At 48.8% G+C, this 15945-nt stretch overlaps 1 protein-coding gene across 1 annotated transcript in view; it reads left to right on the plus strand.

Moving 5' to 3' along the window:
• Positions 1–305: 305 nt before the first annotated feature.
• Positions 306–15945, plus strand: part of WNT5B (Wnt family member 5B) — a 70663-nt gene continuing 55023 nt past the window's right edge. The window contains exon 1 of the mRNA XM_083822993.1: positions 306–507. Coding sequence (XP_083679119.1) covers positions 502–507 — 6 coding nt within the window. The 5' untranslated portion in view covers positions 306–501. The remainder of the gene's footprint in view (positions 508–15945) is intronic.

The raw sequence follows: 15945 nt of genomic DNA on the forward strand, positions 1-15945 counted from the left end.
ACCCTCGGGGAAGCAGCGGCGGCAGCAGCAGCGAGCCACCTCCCCTCGTCCCCTCGCCCTTTGGCAACCCCATTGCTCCGCGATCCCCCCCCCGGAGCCCCCCGACGGCAGCAGCCCCCCGGGCCGGCCCCGGCGAGCCCCCTCCCGGCGGCGGGGCGGGCGCAGGGCGCGGGGGGCGGGCGCGGGGCGGGGGGGAGGCGGAGCGGAGGCGGCCGGAGCCCCCGGGATCCGCCGGCACCTCCCGGGCCCGGCACTCGCCGCCGCCGCCAACTTCGGCCGGGAGGCGCCCTCGGAGCCGCGGCAGCCCAGCACCGGGAGCCTGCCCTATCCCGAAACCGCCGCCTCCGCCTCCGTCCTTCCTTCCTTCCCCGCTCCCCTCCCGCAGCCGCCGGCGGGGGGCTCGGCGCGGCGCGGGGCCGCGGCCCCCGGGGCAGGTGCGTCCCCTCGCGGTGTCCGGGGGGCGCCGAGCCCCGTGCCCACCTGCCGCCGCCGCCCGGGGACATGCAGGTAGGGAGGGGGCGGCCCCGGCCGGCGGGGGGCGGCGGGGGGCTCCGAGGAGGGCCCGGCGCGGTGGTCCCCGCGACCCCCGCCGCGGCTCCGCGCAGCGTCCCGTGAAGGGGACGGGGCCGTCGGGGGGCGGCGAGGGGAGAGCGGGGAGCGGGTCGGGGACGCTGGTGGGGCTCCGGGAGCCCCTCGGCTCGGCCTGGAGGGTCGGGAGAAGGTGCTCGGGGGGCTCGGAGGGGTTCCCGTGGTGGGACGGGGCTGGTGCGGCGGTGGGGGGAGCTCCGGGCCTCGCCCTGGCACGAGGGAGGCTGCTGTGGCGTGAGGGATGCTCCTCGGCGTGGCAGCCGCGGCCGTGCTAAGGCAGATGGTCCTCTGACGTGAGAGGAGAGGCTCTGGCAAAGCAGATGCTGCCCCGGTAAGAAGGACCTTGCTGGCGGGTGAGGGTCTGCTCTCTCCCCGGGGTGGGCACCAGCTGCCCTGCGAGCCCCCGAGCCCCCTGCCCGTGCTGTCGGTCTCGCCCCAAACCTGCTGTGTGGCACCCGCACGGGTGCTGGCACGGCAGAAGGTGCTCGTGCACCCAGAGACACAGGCGAGCAGCGACAGCCTGCCTGGTCCCACGGTACGGGGGCGCGAGCATCCCCGCTGTACCCATAACAAACATCGTGTTTCGTGAAACTCGTTTTCTTTTTTTTTATTTTCTGGGAATTATGGTGCAATACTTCCCTTAGCGGTACCGGCAGAAGAACTTCCCCAAACATATTGTCGTGTGCTGTGACACGCTTTGTTACCTCGTGTTTTCCCTCTGCCACCAGTTGAGCATCCCTGTCCGTCTCTCTATCCAACTTTTTCCTTCCACTTAATGCCTTCCTGCATGCACTCTCCAGCGTGTGTTCATCGCCACTCTTGCTCTGCTTTCTGCACACATATACTCACCTGTTCATCTTTTTTTTCATGACAGAGCAGTGCTGTTGCTCACCCGTGTGCCAGCATCTGTGTTCTTGCTTCGTTTTCTTTGTAGCCAGAAACTCTGGTGCACACACATCACGTTCGTGGTTTGCACGTTTCTCATAATGTGCTTTACCACACTTCACCAGCACGTGGGGACTGCGTTTTTGCACCAATGCCTCCTCTGCTGACTACACATCAAGTGTTCTTTCCCTGTGCTCTTTATTTGGGCTCAGGTATCTCCTTCCTTTACGCTCATCTTCTTTGTGTCTGCCTGTTCTGCGCCCTTTACCCCATCTGGTACGTGCATGTTACGAGGGTCTTCCCCATCCTTCTCCCCAGGCCTCAGGTCTGCAGGGGGGCACCAGCACTCACACCTGAGCCTGGCGTTGCCCTCCCTTCCCACATTCGCCACGGTGCACCAGCACGCGGTCTGAAGCAAGCCCTTTTTCCCGTGGTGGCAGTTTTAACACACAGGTGCGCTCCTGTCTTGTGTCGCATGCACCGTGTTTTAAAAGCAGAACAAAATTTGGTACATGCTCTTCTTCCCAAGAGAGAAAGAAGAGGATTCTCCTCTTCACACGAGGGACAGACTCCTCTTAAACCAATGTCCCATCCATGGGCACACGGATTTGTAGGTGAAGCTTGGGTGCTGAAGGAGTTCAGGTGGAATTTTTTTACTCCTAGTGTACGCCGTATGGAATAAGTTACCACGTGTGGCAGCAAAGCCAGCCCGAGCACTCTTTTTTTCCTTCTTGAAAGAAATTAGCCAAGTATATGAAGGGAAAAGCATGAGGCTCAACTGCCAGCTGAGGGTAGGAGGCAGAGTTGGACAGGAGAGCTGGCCGCGGCCCAGCCATGGATTTCCTGTGCTCCCAGGCTCCATCCCTCACTCGCGTTTCTGTGCCCAGGAGTGTCGGCGAGAGATTCCTCCTTTTTGGAAATGAGTCCTTCCCCAGCTCATTCGGTGACTTGGGGAATGTTTCACTTCTCCTCCTGGTAGCTTTAAGCAGCCCTTTTGTCCTTTCCTCTGTCTCTATTGTACGTAAAACTAACATGCCTCCGTTCGGGGCATGTTGAAGCTGAAATCGTTGCTGTGGGATCCCAGCACCAAGAAGTCTTCTTTCTCAGCCCCTTCCCTCCCAGTCTGCAAGAACTCGTGAGAGCAGTTGAAAAAAAATTGAAGTCTTGAAAGAGCTGGGTCTGAAAAGTTGGGTTTTCTTGATTTATTGCTTTTAGGGAGTAAGGTATGCCCCTTTTCAAGAGGACATACCTCTCTTGAAAAGTCTTTTCAAGGCTTATTCTACAAAGGCCAGAAACATAACTGTTTAAGAAAAAATGGAAATTCTCGTGTACTGAAGTTTCCAGGAGTTTGGGCTATTAGCGAGCAACCAAATGTTGTGAAATTTACACAACAAATAAATCAGCACAGTCACCTTTAATGCTATTTGTCCTTTTCTCTAGCCCAGTGGGCCTCTGTGTTTCTGGACTGCTTCAGATCTCGAGTCTTTTGTCCTGAAGTTGTTGGGCTTGGGTTTCAAGGCGTGCAGGGAATCCAGTCTTTTCTGAAGACTGCATGATTGCTCATCTAAATGAATATAAATTGTTTCTATTCATAAGATCTTTTTCCTAATGGCTGATCAAAGTTCAAGTGAAAAGCATTTCATCATTTCAAAACTAATTGGACACACACACAATAAGTGTTTCAGAGAGACTTTTAAGCACAGTACTTTTAAAATCAGGATGCAGATAGCCAAGGCATGTTGTCATGTAAGACCGCACAGTCCATGATTTGCTTCCATTTTTACAGAGAAAGGGGTGTTAGCTTGATGGAAAAAGGAACCCAGGTCCATTAAAGTTGAAGGCAGTGCAGACGGGAGTCACGGGAATTGTTCCTGGGCAGGAAACAATCCTTTCTAATGGCAGACCTAAGGAATGTGGGCCTAGGAAGCATTTCAGAAAGAGCCGAGCGGTGGCTCGGTGCGGTACCTGGGTGCTTTCAGTGGTGGGAGGTAGCTGGTACTTGGAGAGCTCTTTCGATTCAAGAAGAGAACTGCACAAAACCAGCATGTTGCTGGCATTTAAGCAATATACGTTCGTGTTAGCAGTAGGCAACGTTTTTAACAGCGGGGTGATCAGCCATTGGAACCAACTACCAAAAGAAGCGTTAGCTTCTCCAGCTCTTAAAACCCTCAGATAAAGACCGACCGTCTCTTTGGAAAACACGTTTTACTTGCGTGTGAGTTGTGGGGCTGGCTGCAGAGATAACTGGATGAAACACACGTACAGAGCCACGGGCGGCACCGGGCCTTGCGATCTGCTGCCCCTTCCAAGCCTTGGCTTGCAAATCGACGAGGCTTACGCAAACCTTCCTCCGCTGTGAGGGAGGTAGAGCAACAGGGTCATTGAAAGCAGATTGCCGCTTTGCAGCACAGCTGCTTCACAAAGTAGGGATGCTCCCATGTCCCTTGTAATTACGCAGCCTTTCTTCGCAAAAGCACTTTGCAAGCTGAGACCATTGTACGGCGCAGCCTGCCCTTCTGTGGGGATCCTTCACTTGTCCTTGGACGCTGTAAAACACGCTGTGAAGCCTGATGGCTTGCAGCGAGGCTGCAGACAGCCTAGGGAAGGCAGTGCTGTGTATCCCCTCGAGCCCTCCGGGCCGGGAAGACTCAAGTTAAAATTTGGCTGAGTTTGCAAGACTTTAACTCCTTCTTCTTTCATTAAGTGTCACAAGCAATTGCCAAGCCTCTTCTGTCATGCCTTTTTCCCTCAGAAAGGTAGCTCGGCAGGGCTCTGGCACCTGGATGACTACACCAGCCCTGTGGCCCCCTGGCTTCTCCTTGGGTGTTCTCTGGTGTTCTCTGGTTCTCTGGTTCCCTGTGTGCGCAGCCCCAGCTCTCCTCCGTTGGTACCCAGCTTGTGGGGCTGTGACTCCACAGCTCAGGCTGCAATTGTGCACGCTTCCCAGCACGGCTGCCCAGCTTCCCTGGGGAAACAGCATCCATGCCAGCAGTGCTCCTACACCTGCACGTCCAGGCAGCCCATGTGGAGGAGCCCCCGTCTGTGGTTGCAGCCCCCCGGCAGGGTTATTGGGGTGTCCTCCCTGGGGCCGGGCAAAGACGGGCAGTAGGAGCTCTGTGATGAACCCTGCCTCTTCCCCTCGGTCTGTTTACCTGTCTAAATTTAACTCCCCAGCCGGCTGCATCCCTCCTAAGCCGACCTGTTCTCTTGTGGCTGAGCTGTGGGTCTGGCTCGTGCTGCAGCATTTCCTGGCGGCCTCGGGCTGGCGGTTTGCTGCTCAGTCCCTCTCTCCAGCAGACGCTGGTTCTCTCGAGGTCCTGGGCAAGCCAGTCCTCCCTGCTCCTGGTTTTATTTTTAATTCTGGCTGTGCAGAAAGCACCTCAGAGCCCTCGGGGCTGGAGGGTCTCTTGCTCTGTCATATCTAGATGCTCTGTTGATGCTGCAGTGGGCTTTGGGAAATCTCCCCTTGTCCCATTGCTGCCCACAGCCGTTTTCATTCTAGCTGTGGTTGTTCCCAGCATGCTGAAGGGCTCCGTGGCCATCTCTAGAGCGACAGTGCCTCTTTTGGCCCCCGTCGGGACCGAGACGGGTGGTCAGTCGGTCCTTCCTGGTGGATGCATCTCCCTTATTTTGCTTGGTACAGAACTGGGCTTCCCTGGGCTGGCGTTGGTCCCAGTTTGTTTGGGAACCTACTGATGTGCACCTCTGCTTCAAAGGAGCTGGCGAGAGGGCAAAGCCGAGGAGAGGAAGCGTTCCTATTTCTGTCAGGCTGGGCAGAATTAACTTTCTGTAGAGTTTCAGAGCTTGGTACAGTAAATATGGCCTGACCTGGCAGCCTTATTCATCTAAATGAAAACGGCAGGATCAGACCATTAGTGTCCTGCATAACCCTGCAAGAGACCCCTAATTGATCTCTGCTTTTCCAGGCATGCCTGGTTGTCGTGCAGTTAATGCTGTGGTCTACCACATGAGAGAGATGGTTTGAATCCTGGCCTCCTCTGTCACTCTTTGAGCTAACCCGGTGGCCTTCTGTTTAATGCTCTTGTATTCAGAAGAAAGGTATTGAAGGCCAAGGTTTCCAGCAGTGACTAGTGATTTGGGGTATCCGACTTGAAACGCTGTCAAAGGTCCCGATTTTTCTTCCGAGGCTCAGCTGTTTCTGATGCTTGGGCATGCTTAAGGAGTCAGGGATTGATTGCTCAAAGTGGCGAGTCAGTTCTGCAAAGCTTTGTCTCAGGTTCTGGAGTGGCATTAAGAAAAACAAAATTAGATAAGATAACTCTTTAGGTGACTAGCAGGGATACACAGATGGGGTAAATCATCCCAGAGAGAGCAGCAGTTCATGGCCAGAGAACTTGTGGCACAGTTGTGTACAGACTTGAAAAAAGAGTTCTGGGTGTAATCTTTGGCTTTCAGTAGGTCATACGAAGGGTTTGATAGTTTTTCTCTTTGGGAAAGAAAAGGAGACCAGCATTGTATCTTTGTGTGTGTGTGTATATATATATATATGTATATTTATATATATATATTATAATATTAAAATATATATACAGTGTAAGTTTTAATTTGTTTGAAGGATTTGGGGAAAATATAATGTGCTTTCTCTAAATCTTCTCCCATCTCAATTGGATGTGGAGACTGTGGATGGTCTCAATTGGATGTGGTTGGGTGGAGCATGTGTTTGGGGTTTATTTTAGTCATTAAGGGCAGAGGGTTAACAAAAGTCATACCAATACTGGTATTTCAGTGGTCTCCCTAAATTTATCTTCCAATTGTTCTCTGTTCAGTTTCTTGGCTGTTTCAGCATCATTGTTTCACTGAGTCCCAAAGCATTGTAGCACCTCTATTATTTGCAAGTCAGTTTGAAAGCAAATAAACTGAGAATATCCCTCGCTTAGTTGTTAAAACCTCTCTGAGCTTTGGTACACATCAAAGAATGTCGAGAAAAACATGTGAGCCCAAATATGTCTTCATTAACAGAATCTTTTCTGGAAAACGTTGTTTTGTGGCTGTCAGGTTCACTAGTCTCTGAGGTGCTCCTAAGTACTCCAGAGTTGGCTGTAGTCAGAAAAAAATGATACTGTGCGAAAGAAAATGAAGGTGTTAAGGTGGTTTGGTTTTGTTTTGCTTTTTACAGATTGAGCAGTATAGAAATTTCCTGATTATATTCTGTGGTCCAGATTTGCTATAATTATTGTAAATATCAGAGCTGGCAGAATGCCAGAGTTTTGTTTAGAAAATAAGTTGCCATTATCATTTCTGTGTCACAATTGGGAGGGTTTGAGTATCCTGTGACCGTCACCACCGTTGATTCTGCCCATCTTTGGATGCTAAAAAACTAGCTGGAATCCTACTGTCGTGCATCGAGGCGATATTCATGGGGTAGCCCCATCACCCTGCTTGCTGTAGTGGAGGCTTCAGGGTTTGAACCACATTTGAACCGTTGCTTCTTGTTCAAGCGCAGGGTGTGTACAGACCAGGTTTCTCCCTGACATCTGCAGCCCTGTGTGTGACTGCAGCTGTTGTTCCACCTGCGGAGACTTTGCTGCCCGCCACGCAGGTAGCGCCGCGTTAGTGCTTGCGTGAATTATGACCAATTGCCTGTCATGACTTCTCCTCTGTTTTTCTAACTATTCCCCATTTCCACCCATTCTTAACAAGCTTTTTGGGAGTTTTGCCAAAGGACAAAATGAACTTCTAATAATTCTTTATTAATGGCAAGAAAGTTTTCAGCTGGGTGAGCTCGGTGAGTGCAGCGCTGTTTATGTGCAGTTTTTACTGGAGCTGCTCGGGCTCTTTCAGCATCTCTGGTGCTTTCCAGGGAGTCTGCGCAATCCTGAAAGACTCGAGAGCTGGCTGTCTTCTCCACAGCACGCTGAGATGATCTACGAGTCTGCGTTTCTGCATAACTACAGTTGTACTCCAACATCATAATAACCCGCTGCACATAATAGCCACTTTTTTTTTTTTTTTTTTTTACTACAAGACATGTAAAACTTCTGTATTTTCTAAGAAAATGGCACCATTTTAGGTCAGACCTGCCTAGATGGAACAATAGACTCCGATCAGCCTCTGTGTGAATTTGACTGCTTTTGTTAGGTCCCGTTCATGGCAGAGCAGCACCAGCACTGGTGACATGGGAGAAACAACACCTCCTGCTGTGGCCTTGCTGGGATCTCTGTCAGAATAATGGTGTTAACTGGGGTGTACAGAGGCATGGGACTTTTTTTTTCTTCTTCCTTCATGACCTAATGAAGTTTTATGGGGTAAACTTGATAGTCTGGACCAGGCCATAGTATAAATGCTAGGTGACGCTTCAAGTCGAGCATAAAACGCAGCTATGAGCAATAAGAAAGGTGGTTATGTATGTTTAGACAAAGTTAGCTTGTTAGTTAAGCCTAACTTTGGCTTATGGACAAGGTCAAAGTAGGAAATCTATTTTAAATATGTTAGAGATAAGGCTCTGTCAGTTCCTTGCCACTTTCGGTAAACCTTCTTGAGATCTGGGCTGGTGAACCTTGTGGTTCATGCAATCCTTCCTGAGATGGACAAATTGAAGGTGCCGCTCACCATCACAGGATGGAGGGATAAACAGCTTTGCCTGGCACCTGTACAAGCTCCTGCACCTCCATGATGTAACATGGAAGATGATCCTCTTATTTCCCAGCTGGTCTAGTAACTCATTCTCCCACCTGGTAAAAGGTGGTGATCTTCAGTGGGCCCCAACCCCTGTTCGGGTTATCCAATGGGCCTGTGTGCAAGAGGACATTTTTATGCCTGCCGTCAGGGCATGCTGGAGTTGGGCCAGGGACGGAGAAGTCCCAGGAGGAGGATATATTCCTGTGGGATTGCAAGAGCTCAGAACCATTGCCCGTTCCCAAGTCACGAACTGTCATCCAGAAGGTCCATCAACGTAACAGATGCTGGTCTGATGTTGAAAGCCACAGAGTCACCTTCACATGTTTGGTCTCAGGCAGTCACCATTCCCTGTTTGGTCTCAGGCAGATGCTGCTGCCCTGCTGAGCACTGTCGATCTCCTGCTAACTGAGCCTTGCTTATCCTGTCAGCTCCTCTGCCCAAGTGGGCAGGAGCCTTTGGCTTTTACTGCCAACAGTGTTAAATTCATCACTTGATCCTCTCACTCTTTCCTTAGTAGTGCTTTCTCTCAATACACCTCTGCATCATTCTAGCTGCACTTCCAGACTGTCTTGATCCCATGTAATTTGAAATCCTGTGTCTGTGACTGGTTGCTGTGAATTGACGCTCTGTGTGGCTTTTACGCAGTACAGACTTGGTGTTCATGCCCATCATCCCATTTGTCAGAAGCAGCAGACATTAGTGGTGTGGGTGCCTTTCTGGTCAAACTTCACAACCCTGTGTTGGTGATACACTGCTTTCTCTTATTGTCCTGACTTCCACAGAAAACAATGGTTGGTTATTTCTGCATGGGGCAGAAATCACTGTTGGTTGTATGTATGCTTAGAGATGTCTTCAGACAGAATGAACACATCAGAAATGTTCTGGATTTTTAGAGCTTTTCCTTGTGTTTGTATACAAAGAATTAATATTAAATAAATAACAAATGATTAGAGGTAATTTCTGGAGTCCCATTTGCCTTTTCCTTTCCAAAGTTTCACAGTGCGGACCATTGGAAAGTGGTCTGTAATCCAGTATGCTGAATAAGAAGTGGAGTTCTGTAGGGCATCTAGGAGTATCCTCAGACCCCACCCATCATCTGTGTGTAGAAGTGGGTTTCTGTTTGTCCAGTGCCCATCCAACACCATGGACCTTTTCCTTGAAATCAAAATCTGCAATTGCTCTGTAATATTTTGGAGCATAATGTTCCTAAACAAGTCTGGGTGAAGGTGTGCCATTTCCTGAGCTTCTGTGAGGTACCTCTTGTTCCTGGTGTGTCCCCAGAGTGAATATGCCCGCTGGGACCTCCATATGCATGGAGCAAATGCCCAGTCCTCAGGCAGCAACACAAATACGGAGCAGGCAAAGTAAAGAAGCTTTCATTAGAAAACATGCTTAGGTATAAAATAAAATTTCCAGAAGAAAAACATATTTTTCCATAGTGATGTTTCAAAACTTAATGATTTCTGTTTCCAATTGACATTCAGACTTAAAATGATATTTAAGTTGAAACCTGAAACAAGAGTTTAAATTTCAGGTCAACACACTGAAATCTCTTGTTTTGGATCAACATTTCATGTTGAATGTTTTGTTTCTATCAATAACATGTTGTTTTTTTCCGCCGCATTTTCAATTCAAAAGCATTTGGAATTGTTCATGGCATGAAATATTATAATATTTTGACCTTTCATCTCTTTTTGGGATGAAGGCAAATGTTGAAATCCCAGGCCTTCTTGGGGAACAGAGATTCCATTCTCTGACCAGATCCACAAAAGTGTATTTCCACTGGTTTTGCTGGCTGGCTACTTCAATACTTTGTGTGTGATGACTTGTAATTCACTGCAGATTGAATCTGCAGTGCGTCCACATGGCTGATCTGGAGAGTCTGAGGGCAGTTAATCTTCCTAGCTCCGTTTTGTGCTTTCAAATTAATATCCAGATTTCTTGCCCAAGATAAATTTTCCTTTCTAACCAGTGTTTGGTAGATCAGTGCAGTTTCCTGATACACAATCCATGCACAAAGTAGGACTCTGATGCTCTCTCAGTGCAGCTACGAGCTCTATGAAATCAGGATGTTTTAAAATTTGAGACAGCTTCTTGGTTGTCTATTGTTTGCAATCTTGCAAGCTGCCATATATCTTTCTGCTCAGAAGTTACTTTTTCCCCTTCCCACCACTATGGGGAACATTTTCCTGCCGGGCTCTGCGCGCTGTGTCTCTGAAGCAGTTTTATGGTGTTCCTCAGAAGCATGCTTTTGTAAAGTTGCCTCAAAGCATAATCCAGAGAGAGCCTCAGAACCAAGAAATGTTGTTTTTTTGGTTTGTTTTTTTTTTTCTGTTTGGCTTTGAGGTGTTATCTCCACTCTTCCAAAATGCAATTGGCTCCATCTACATCCCTAAGCTGTTTTGTTTGGAGCAAAGAGAGCTCAGAAAATCAGGGGAGGCCACACACATAAACAACTGTGTGTGAAATCAATTAGTCTAAACGAGCAGGAGATGTATTCCTGAAGGAGAAAAGAGCGGTTCTCACAGCAGCTTCCCCTGTGTATTGCCTTGGCGGGCCTGCTACAAACATTACATCACTGGAACAATGATGAGCTAGGTGAACATTTTAAACTTTTCTTGTGATCTTGGCCAGTATTTACAGGGGTGTTTGATTGTGTTTGAAGACTCTTCTGTGCCCTTTGAGAATATTTTAACGGAGGAATTTAATAACGGAAATTCTCATAGAAACCACGTTAACATGCTAAAGCAAACGTTACTGAAGGGACCTAACTGTTGATATCTTAAATTGCAATGTTTGCATCTGAAATTTGAGTCTAGGAATGGCACTCATCCATTCTGGGATAGGAATCCACGTCTGTTTTTCTGGTGTATTCAGTTATCAGAAAGTTTCAGCAGTGTGCACACAAACAATCTATGGGAAAAAATTACTTGCAAGAGTTCTCATAAACAAGTGTTTATCTCAAATTAGAGAAAAAAAACTTGTACTGCTTCTTAAAAATCTGGGAAGAAAAAGAAGTTTCCTCAAGTTGTGTGTTTCAAACTACTGTTCCTCTCTTCGGTTGCACGACTTTGAAACAGGACACCGATGTGGAAGGATTTCTAAACCTGGTTAACTCTTGGATCGTTGTCATGTATAGTGCGAGTGCCCAACTTTCCCTGCCAGAGGAGAGGTATTCATGTCTCAGCATATTGTGGTCCTTTGCTCTAGGATACCCAAGGGTCAGTGATTAAGATCACATCCCAGTTCCTCTCTGCACCTCTTTAAATAAGTCTTCTTTCTTTGCAGGCTGGCCTGGGGCAGAGATAACTTGTCCTAGGAGCAAAAAGCTATGTTCAGCCATTGTTGACTGAAGGAAGGCCATGGAAAGGAGCCCCCAACAGAGCACTGTTTAAGGGAAAGGAAAGAAAGACTGGGAAATCTAGGAGACAGCTACTCTACTCAACCTCTTAAGTTGTCACAGGAGAGGATGAAGCAGTTCAACTCTGAAAAATCTTTTTATCTTTATGCTTGTGGTGTCATTCAGACATTTAAGACTTTTCATGGCCATGAATGTTCCCTGGCCCTATCCACCTCCCATCTGGGGCTGAAGAAAATAAGATAAATGACTTTGCGTTTTGCACTGAGGTCTCCCTAATGAATCACTCTCTGCTTAGTCCAACCCTGAACTGAAAGTCCCTCTTTAAACAAAAAAAGGTTCTCAAAGGCTTACAGAAAAACCACCCATGTTAGGGAAAGCTGCAGGGTAAGGGTCTTGACTGGGTTCTCCTGTCTACGCAAACTGGGAGTGAAGTTTTGGCCTAATTTCTTGTTTAATTTCTAATATGTAATAATAGATTATTGTCCTGATTTGAAAAGAAAGTCCTTTACAGCTAAGGTTTTGGTGTCTGATTTTGTCTGATTTGGTGTCAGATTAGTTTGAGGCCAAGAGATTTACCAGCATAGAAGTCAAGAAGACACCATGGGCTACTGCACTGCAGCTGGGAGCCCTTCGTGAGAGGGCAAAGAGCTGTCCCTATAGCTCATAGGGCAGGAGGGGGTCACCATATATGACATGTTGTTGCCAAATCCCAGCGGTTGGTGGATGCTTATGAGTAGCCACTGCCTTTTATCGTTCTGACCACCTTCACATGTTTTAGTGGCTACCTGATTTGCCCAAGGAGATCACCTCTTGGGGTCCTCAGGGCAAAAGTGGGCTTCCTAGAGCTAAGCTGTCTTTGTGACCACAGAAGGAGAGACCACCACAGCCCTTTGGTCACCCCCAGAAGCATCTCTCCAGGGAGGTGTCTGCTGAAAGGCAGAGTCACTTGCAAGTTAGCCAGCTATACACCGCTGAAATCCATCTTCCTCAGGCAGTTCTGTAGGTTCCAAAGCAACCAGTGTGCTTCTTCAGGCACCTAAATATCGCTGTTAAAGTGGTTTATTGTCCTTGGTTTCACACCTATGAAAGGGGAGTCCCAGCATGCTGCTTCTGTGATGCCCATGTGGTCCTTACTCCCTTTTCTCTTGCAGCAAGCTTGAGAAGCAAGTGTAGATGGTGGTCTTGTCCCCTGTGTTCCTTCTTCTTGTGGGAAACACAAAGAACGTTCAACCGCACAAATAAATTCAACTGCTAATTTCCAGGGCCTAATTACACTTCTTGGGTTTGCTGCCTGACCTGAAAATAAAACGCCTCTTCCAAAGTTGTTTTATTTTGTTTTGTTTTAGCAAAGCAAATAAACAAAAGTCACGCTACCGAGTGCAGAGGATGGCTTGCGCGGTTCATTTGCCTTTCTTCCTGCCTGGGTTCTGCTCGGCCAGTTGTGCCCCAAGCTGCGCTTTGGGAGGGGCATCCCACGCTAAATATATCCGCGCTGCCTGTGAAATGCAGTATGGGGCACTGCGTCATTTGGTGGAGTTTACTTGGAAACTAAGGTGGGAAGCCAGCTTTTATTTTCAGCCTTGGGTCAGATGCATTGGTCAGTTGTCTCACCCGGAATTTTAGTCTCGATCAGGAGCTTGTCCTTGTAAAAGAGATACAGAACCAGCTCTCTAAATAAAAAAACAAGCTAATTGCAGCAACAAAATAACATTGGAGCAACCGTATTTTTCTTGTTCAGCAACCAGATTTAAGATCCAAGAGCTTCTTTGGATAGGTCACATTAAAACAAACAAAAAAATCATAGCTCAAATATCATAGTTTACTGAGTAGAGGAGTTGGTGTAATGCTGAACGCTCTAAATATATCAGGAAGGACTCCAGCTCTGGCAGCACACCGACAAGTGAAGTCTTGAGCTTTTGATAATGTTGGGTCAGAAATACATACCTACAAGAAAATACATGATGAACAGATTCAACTTGGCATCTAAAGAGGGTTCAGATTTGCAATTTCTAGTTCTGACTTTTGGCTTGTCTTTCTTCCATGCTTCCAGAGTGTGGAAACACCAAGGTGCAGGTCCAGCACCTGAACTAGCTTTGGTGCATTTGCCCTCAGCAAGGCAAATGTAGCATTGGTGACACAAATCTGCTGGGGACTCTTGGGGACTTGCCCAGGCAAGTAGGAAGGTGGAAACCCTCACTGTCTGTCCAGAGCTAGCCAGGAGCTCCTGCGTGCATGTGTAACACGTGGCAATCAATCTCTGGCTGACGTATATATTTTTCTCTCTCTTGCCTATGCCGTTATAAATGAGAGGAAAGTCAGTGTCCGTATACGGCTGTCTTACTAAAATAGGAGATAAGTAGACTGTTCAGTTATATTTTTCCAGCAGGATAATGATGAAGTAACTCCTGTCTTGTGCTTTATAGTGCCTGGCACACTGGGGCCTAGGGACATTCCTACAGTGTGAGCTGTGCTTTGAAGCCCAAGGCCATTCAGCTCTACCTATGTAGGGCACCGAGCATGCTGGGGTCCTGACCTGCAGCGAGGGATACCCCATCTCCCTGATGTGCATTTCATGCCAATGACAATGAAATCTTCCTGATTTCTCTGGGAGGATTCAGTTGTGAGGATGAGGGCTGGGATTTCTGGGGTATGTCCCTGGCTCTGTGACTTCTGCTAAGATGGAGTGCCTCTTTTCCTTCATGGGCTTCACCTGGCACTAATGGCTGTGGGCAGCAGGGAGGGCAGAGGATTACTACTACCACCCAAGCCTGCCCAGGTGTAGTTTATCCTCTCTGTAACAGAGGAGTGCTGAGAGAACAGTTGAGAAATACTTCTCTTCAGGTTTTGTTGTGGGTTCTTTGTCTGTCCTGCTTTTATGGCTGCCCAATGTTCCCTAGGAAGGAAGTAGGTAAATGAACAGTCCTAGCAGATATTATGGTAGATATCTGACAGCTTTATGTTTCTTCAGATTTCTTGTGCTTTGTTCAAATCTGCATGGCTTCTGAGGCCTTGCTGTATCAGGGAAGGGCAGGGCTGGGGGTAGAGGGTTTCCTGGCAGTGGCAGGGGGAAGTCACAAGCAGCTGTCCCGTGGCCGTGTGCTCCACCTGCTGCACCACGGGCTGTGGTGTGGGCTGAATACTCATGTTTTTTGTTCAATGGTTATGTGGAAAGTAAGCCTGTCTGCGCAGTGTGTCAGAAAGTTACGTTTATTTGGTGAGGAGGTACATATTGGATAGTGTCTGCGTCTCTCTAGTCCACCTCAGGTTATTAACTAAGCCATAATAACGTGTAATTAACCCTTCAAAAATAAGCACTGCTCCTGTATGAAGCTTGCTCCCTTCCCTCTTTCCCCCTTAAGCCCTTCTCCCTACCCTTGTAACCCTTCAGGACAACTGGCTGTGTCCACCCGCTATCTAGTAGCGGTGGTCAGGCCGAGGCCTCGGTGTCTGGTTTGTGAAGAGGCAGCCGTGGCTTTGTCCTGAATCCTGCCTGTGGACAGCAGCATCGGCTGAATCCGCTGGCATGCCTGTGTGGAGGGCAGGGTGTGTGAGCACACTGAGAGATAACGCCGTGCTCCGAGGGCAAGGCGTTGTGTCCTGACAGAAAATCTGCTGATGCTCCAGCAGGAGAGACTGAGGGTGGCTCTTGGAGCACTGAAGGGTTTTGGTTGGTGCTTTGGTACGTCAGTGCTGCCACAGGGGCAAGAAACATCCTGCAAAGGGCAGCCAGTCTGGAGATTTTGAGTTCCCAAACTGCAGGGTCCCAGTGTGCCAGAGGATGTGGTGGGCAGGAGAAACTCACATCTGCTCCTATCCGCCAGTTCCACTGCCCATTGTGAGTGTGAATGTAAAACAGCGGGGTAGATGCTGGCAGCCTGGCTCTCCCTTTGCCTTCTGTGTGGCTCTCGTGTTTCCGTGCCTTTGAAAGAACATCTGACAAGTCGGGGTTGCAGTTTTTGGGAGCGGTCTGGCTTTAAAGCAGCAATTCATTCGGCTGTGCCAGTGGGAGTAAGCATGAGCTTCTCCTCAGTTTGCAGACATTTAGTGCCAGGGGATGAGGAGGGGGGTGAAGGAAGGAAAAGCAGTCTTGGGCTGGAAAGAGCAGGGACAGAGGAGGAAAAGAACAGGGAGAGGGGAGGTGGTAACCCACCTGGGATGTGGCACATGGGAAGGGTGCAGGTTTGGTCATCCCTCTCCCCGTACCTACACCATGCTGGCAGGCTGTGGTGGTGACCCCATTGTGAAGTCCCATATAACCAACAGGCAGTGCTTTTGTGGGGAAGGAGGGAATGAGATAAGACAGATGGTTAACCCCACTGCTATGAGCTCTTCTCAGTTGTCACCTACCTCCTGTTCTGTATTTTCTCACCCATACTTACCTGAGGGCTGTCATCTCTTTAACTAAAACAGGGCTTTGCTCATATTCTGTTTACTAAAGCTGCAAAGAAACCCTATAGCTGCAGAAGGCAGAG

The sequence above is a fragment of the Anser anser genome, assembly GCF_964211835.1.
Source record: "Anser anser genome assembly, chromosome: 1".
Taxonomy (NCBI): Eukaryota; Metazoa; Chordata; class Aves; order Anseriformes; family Anatidae; genus Anser; species Anser anser.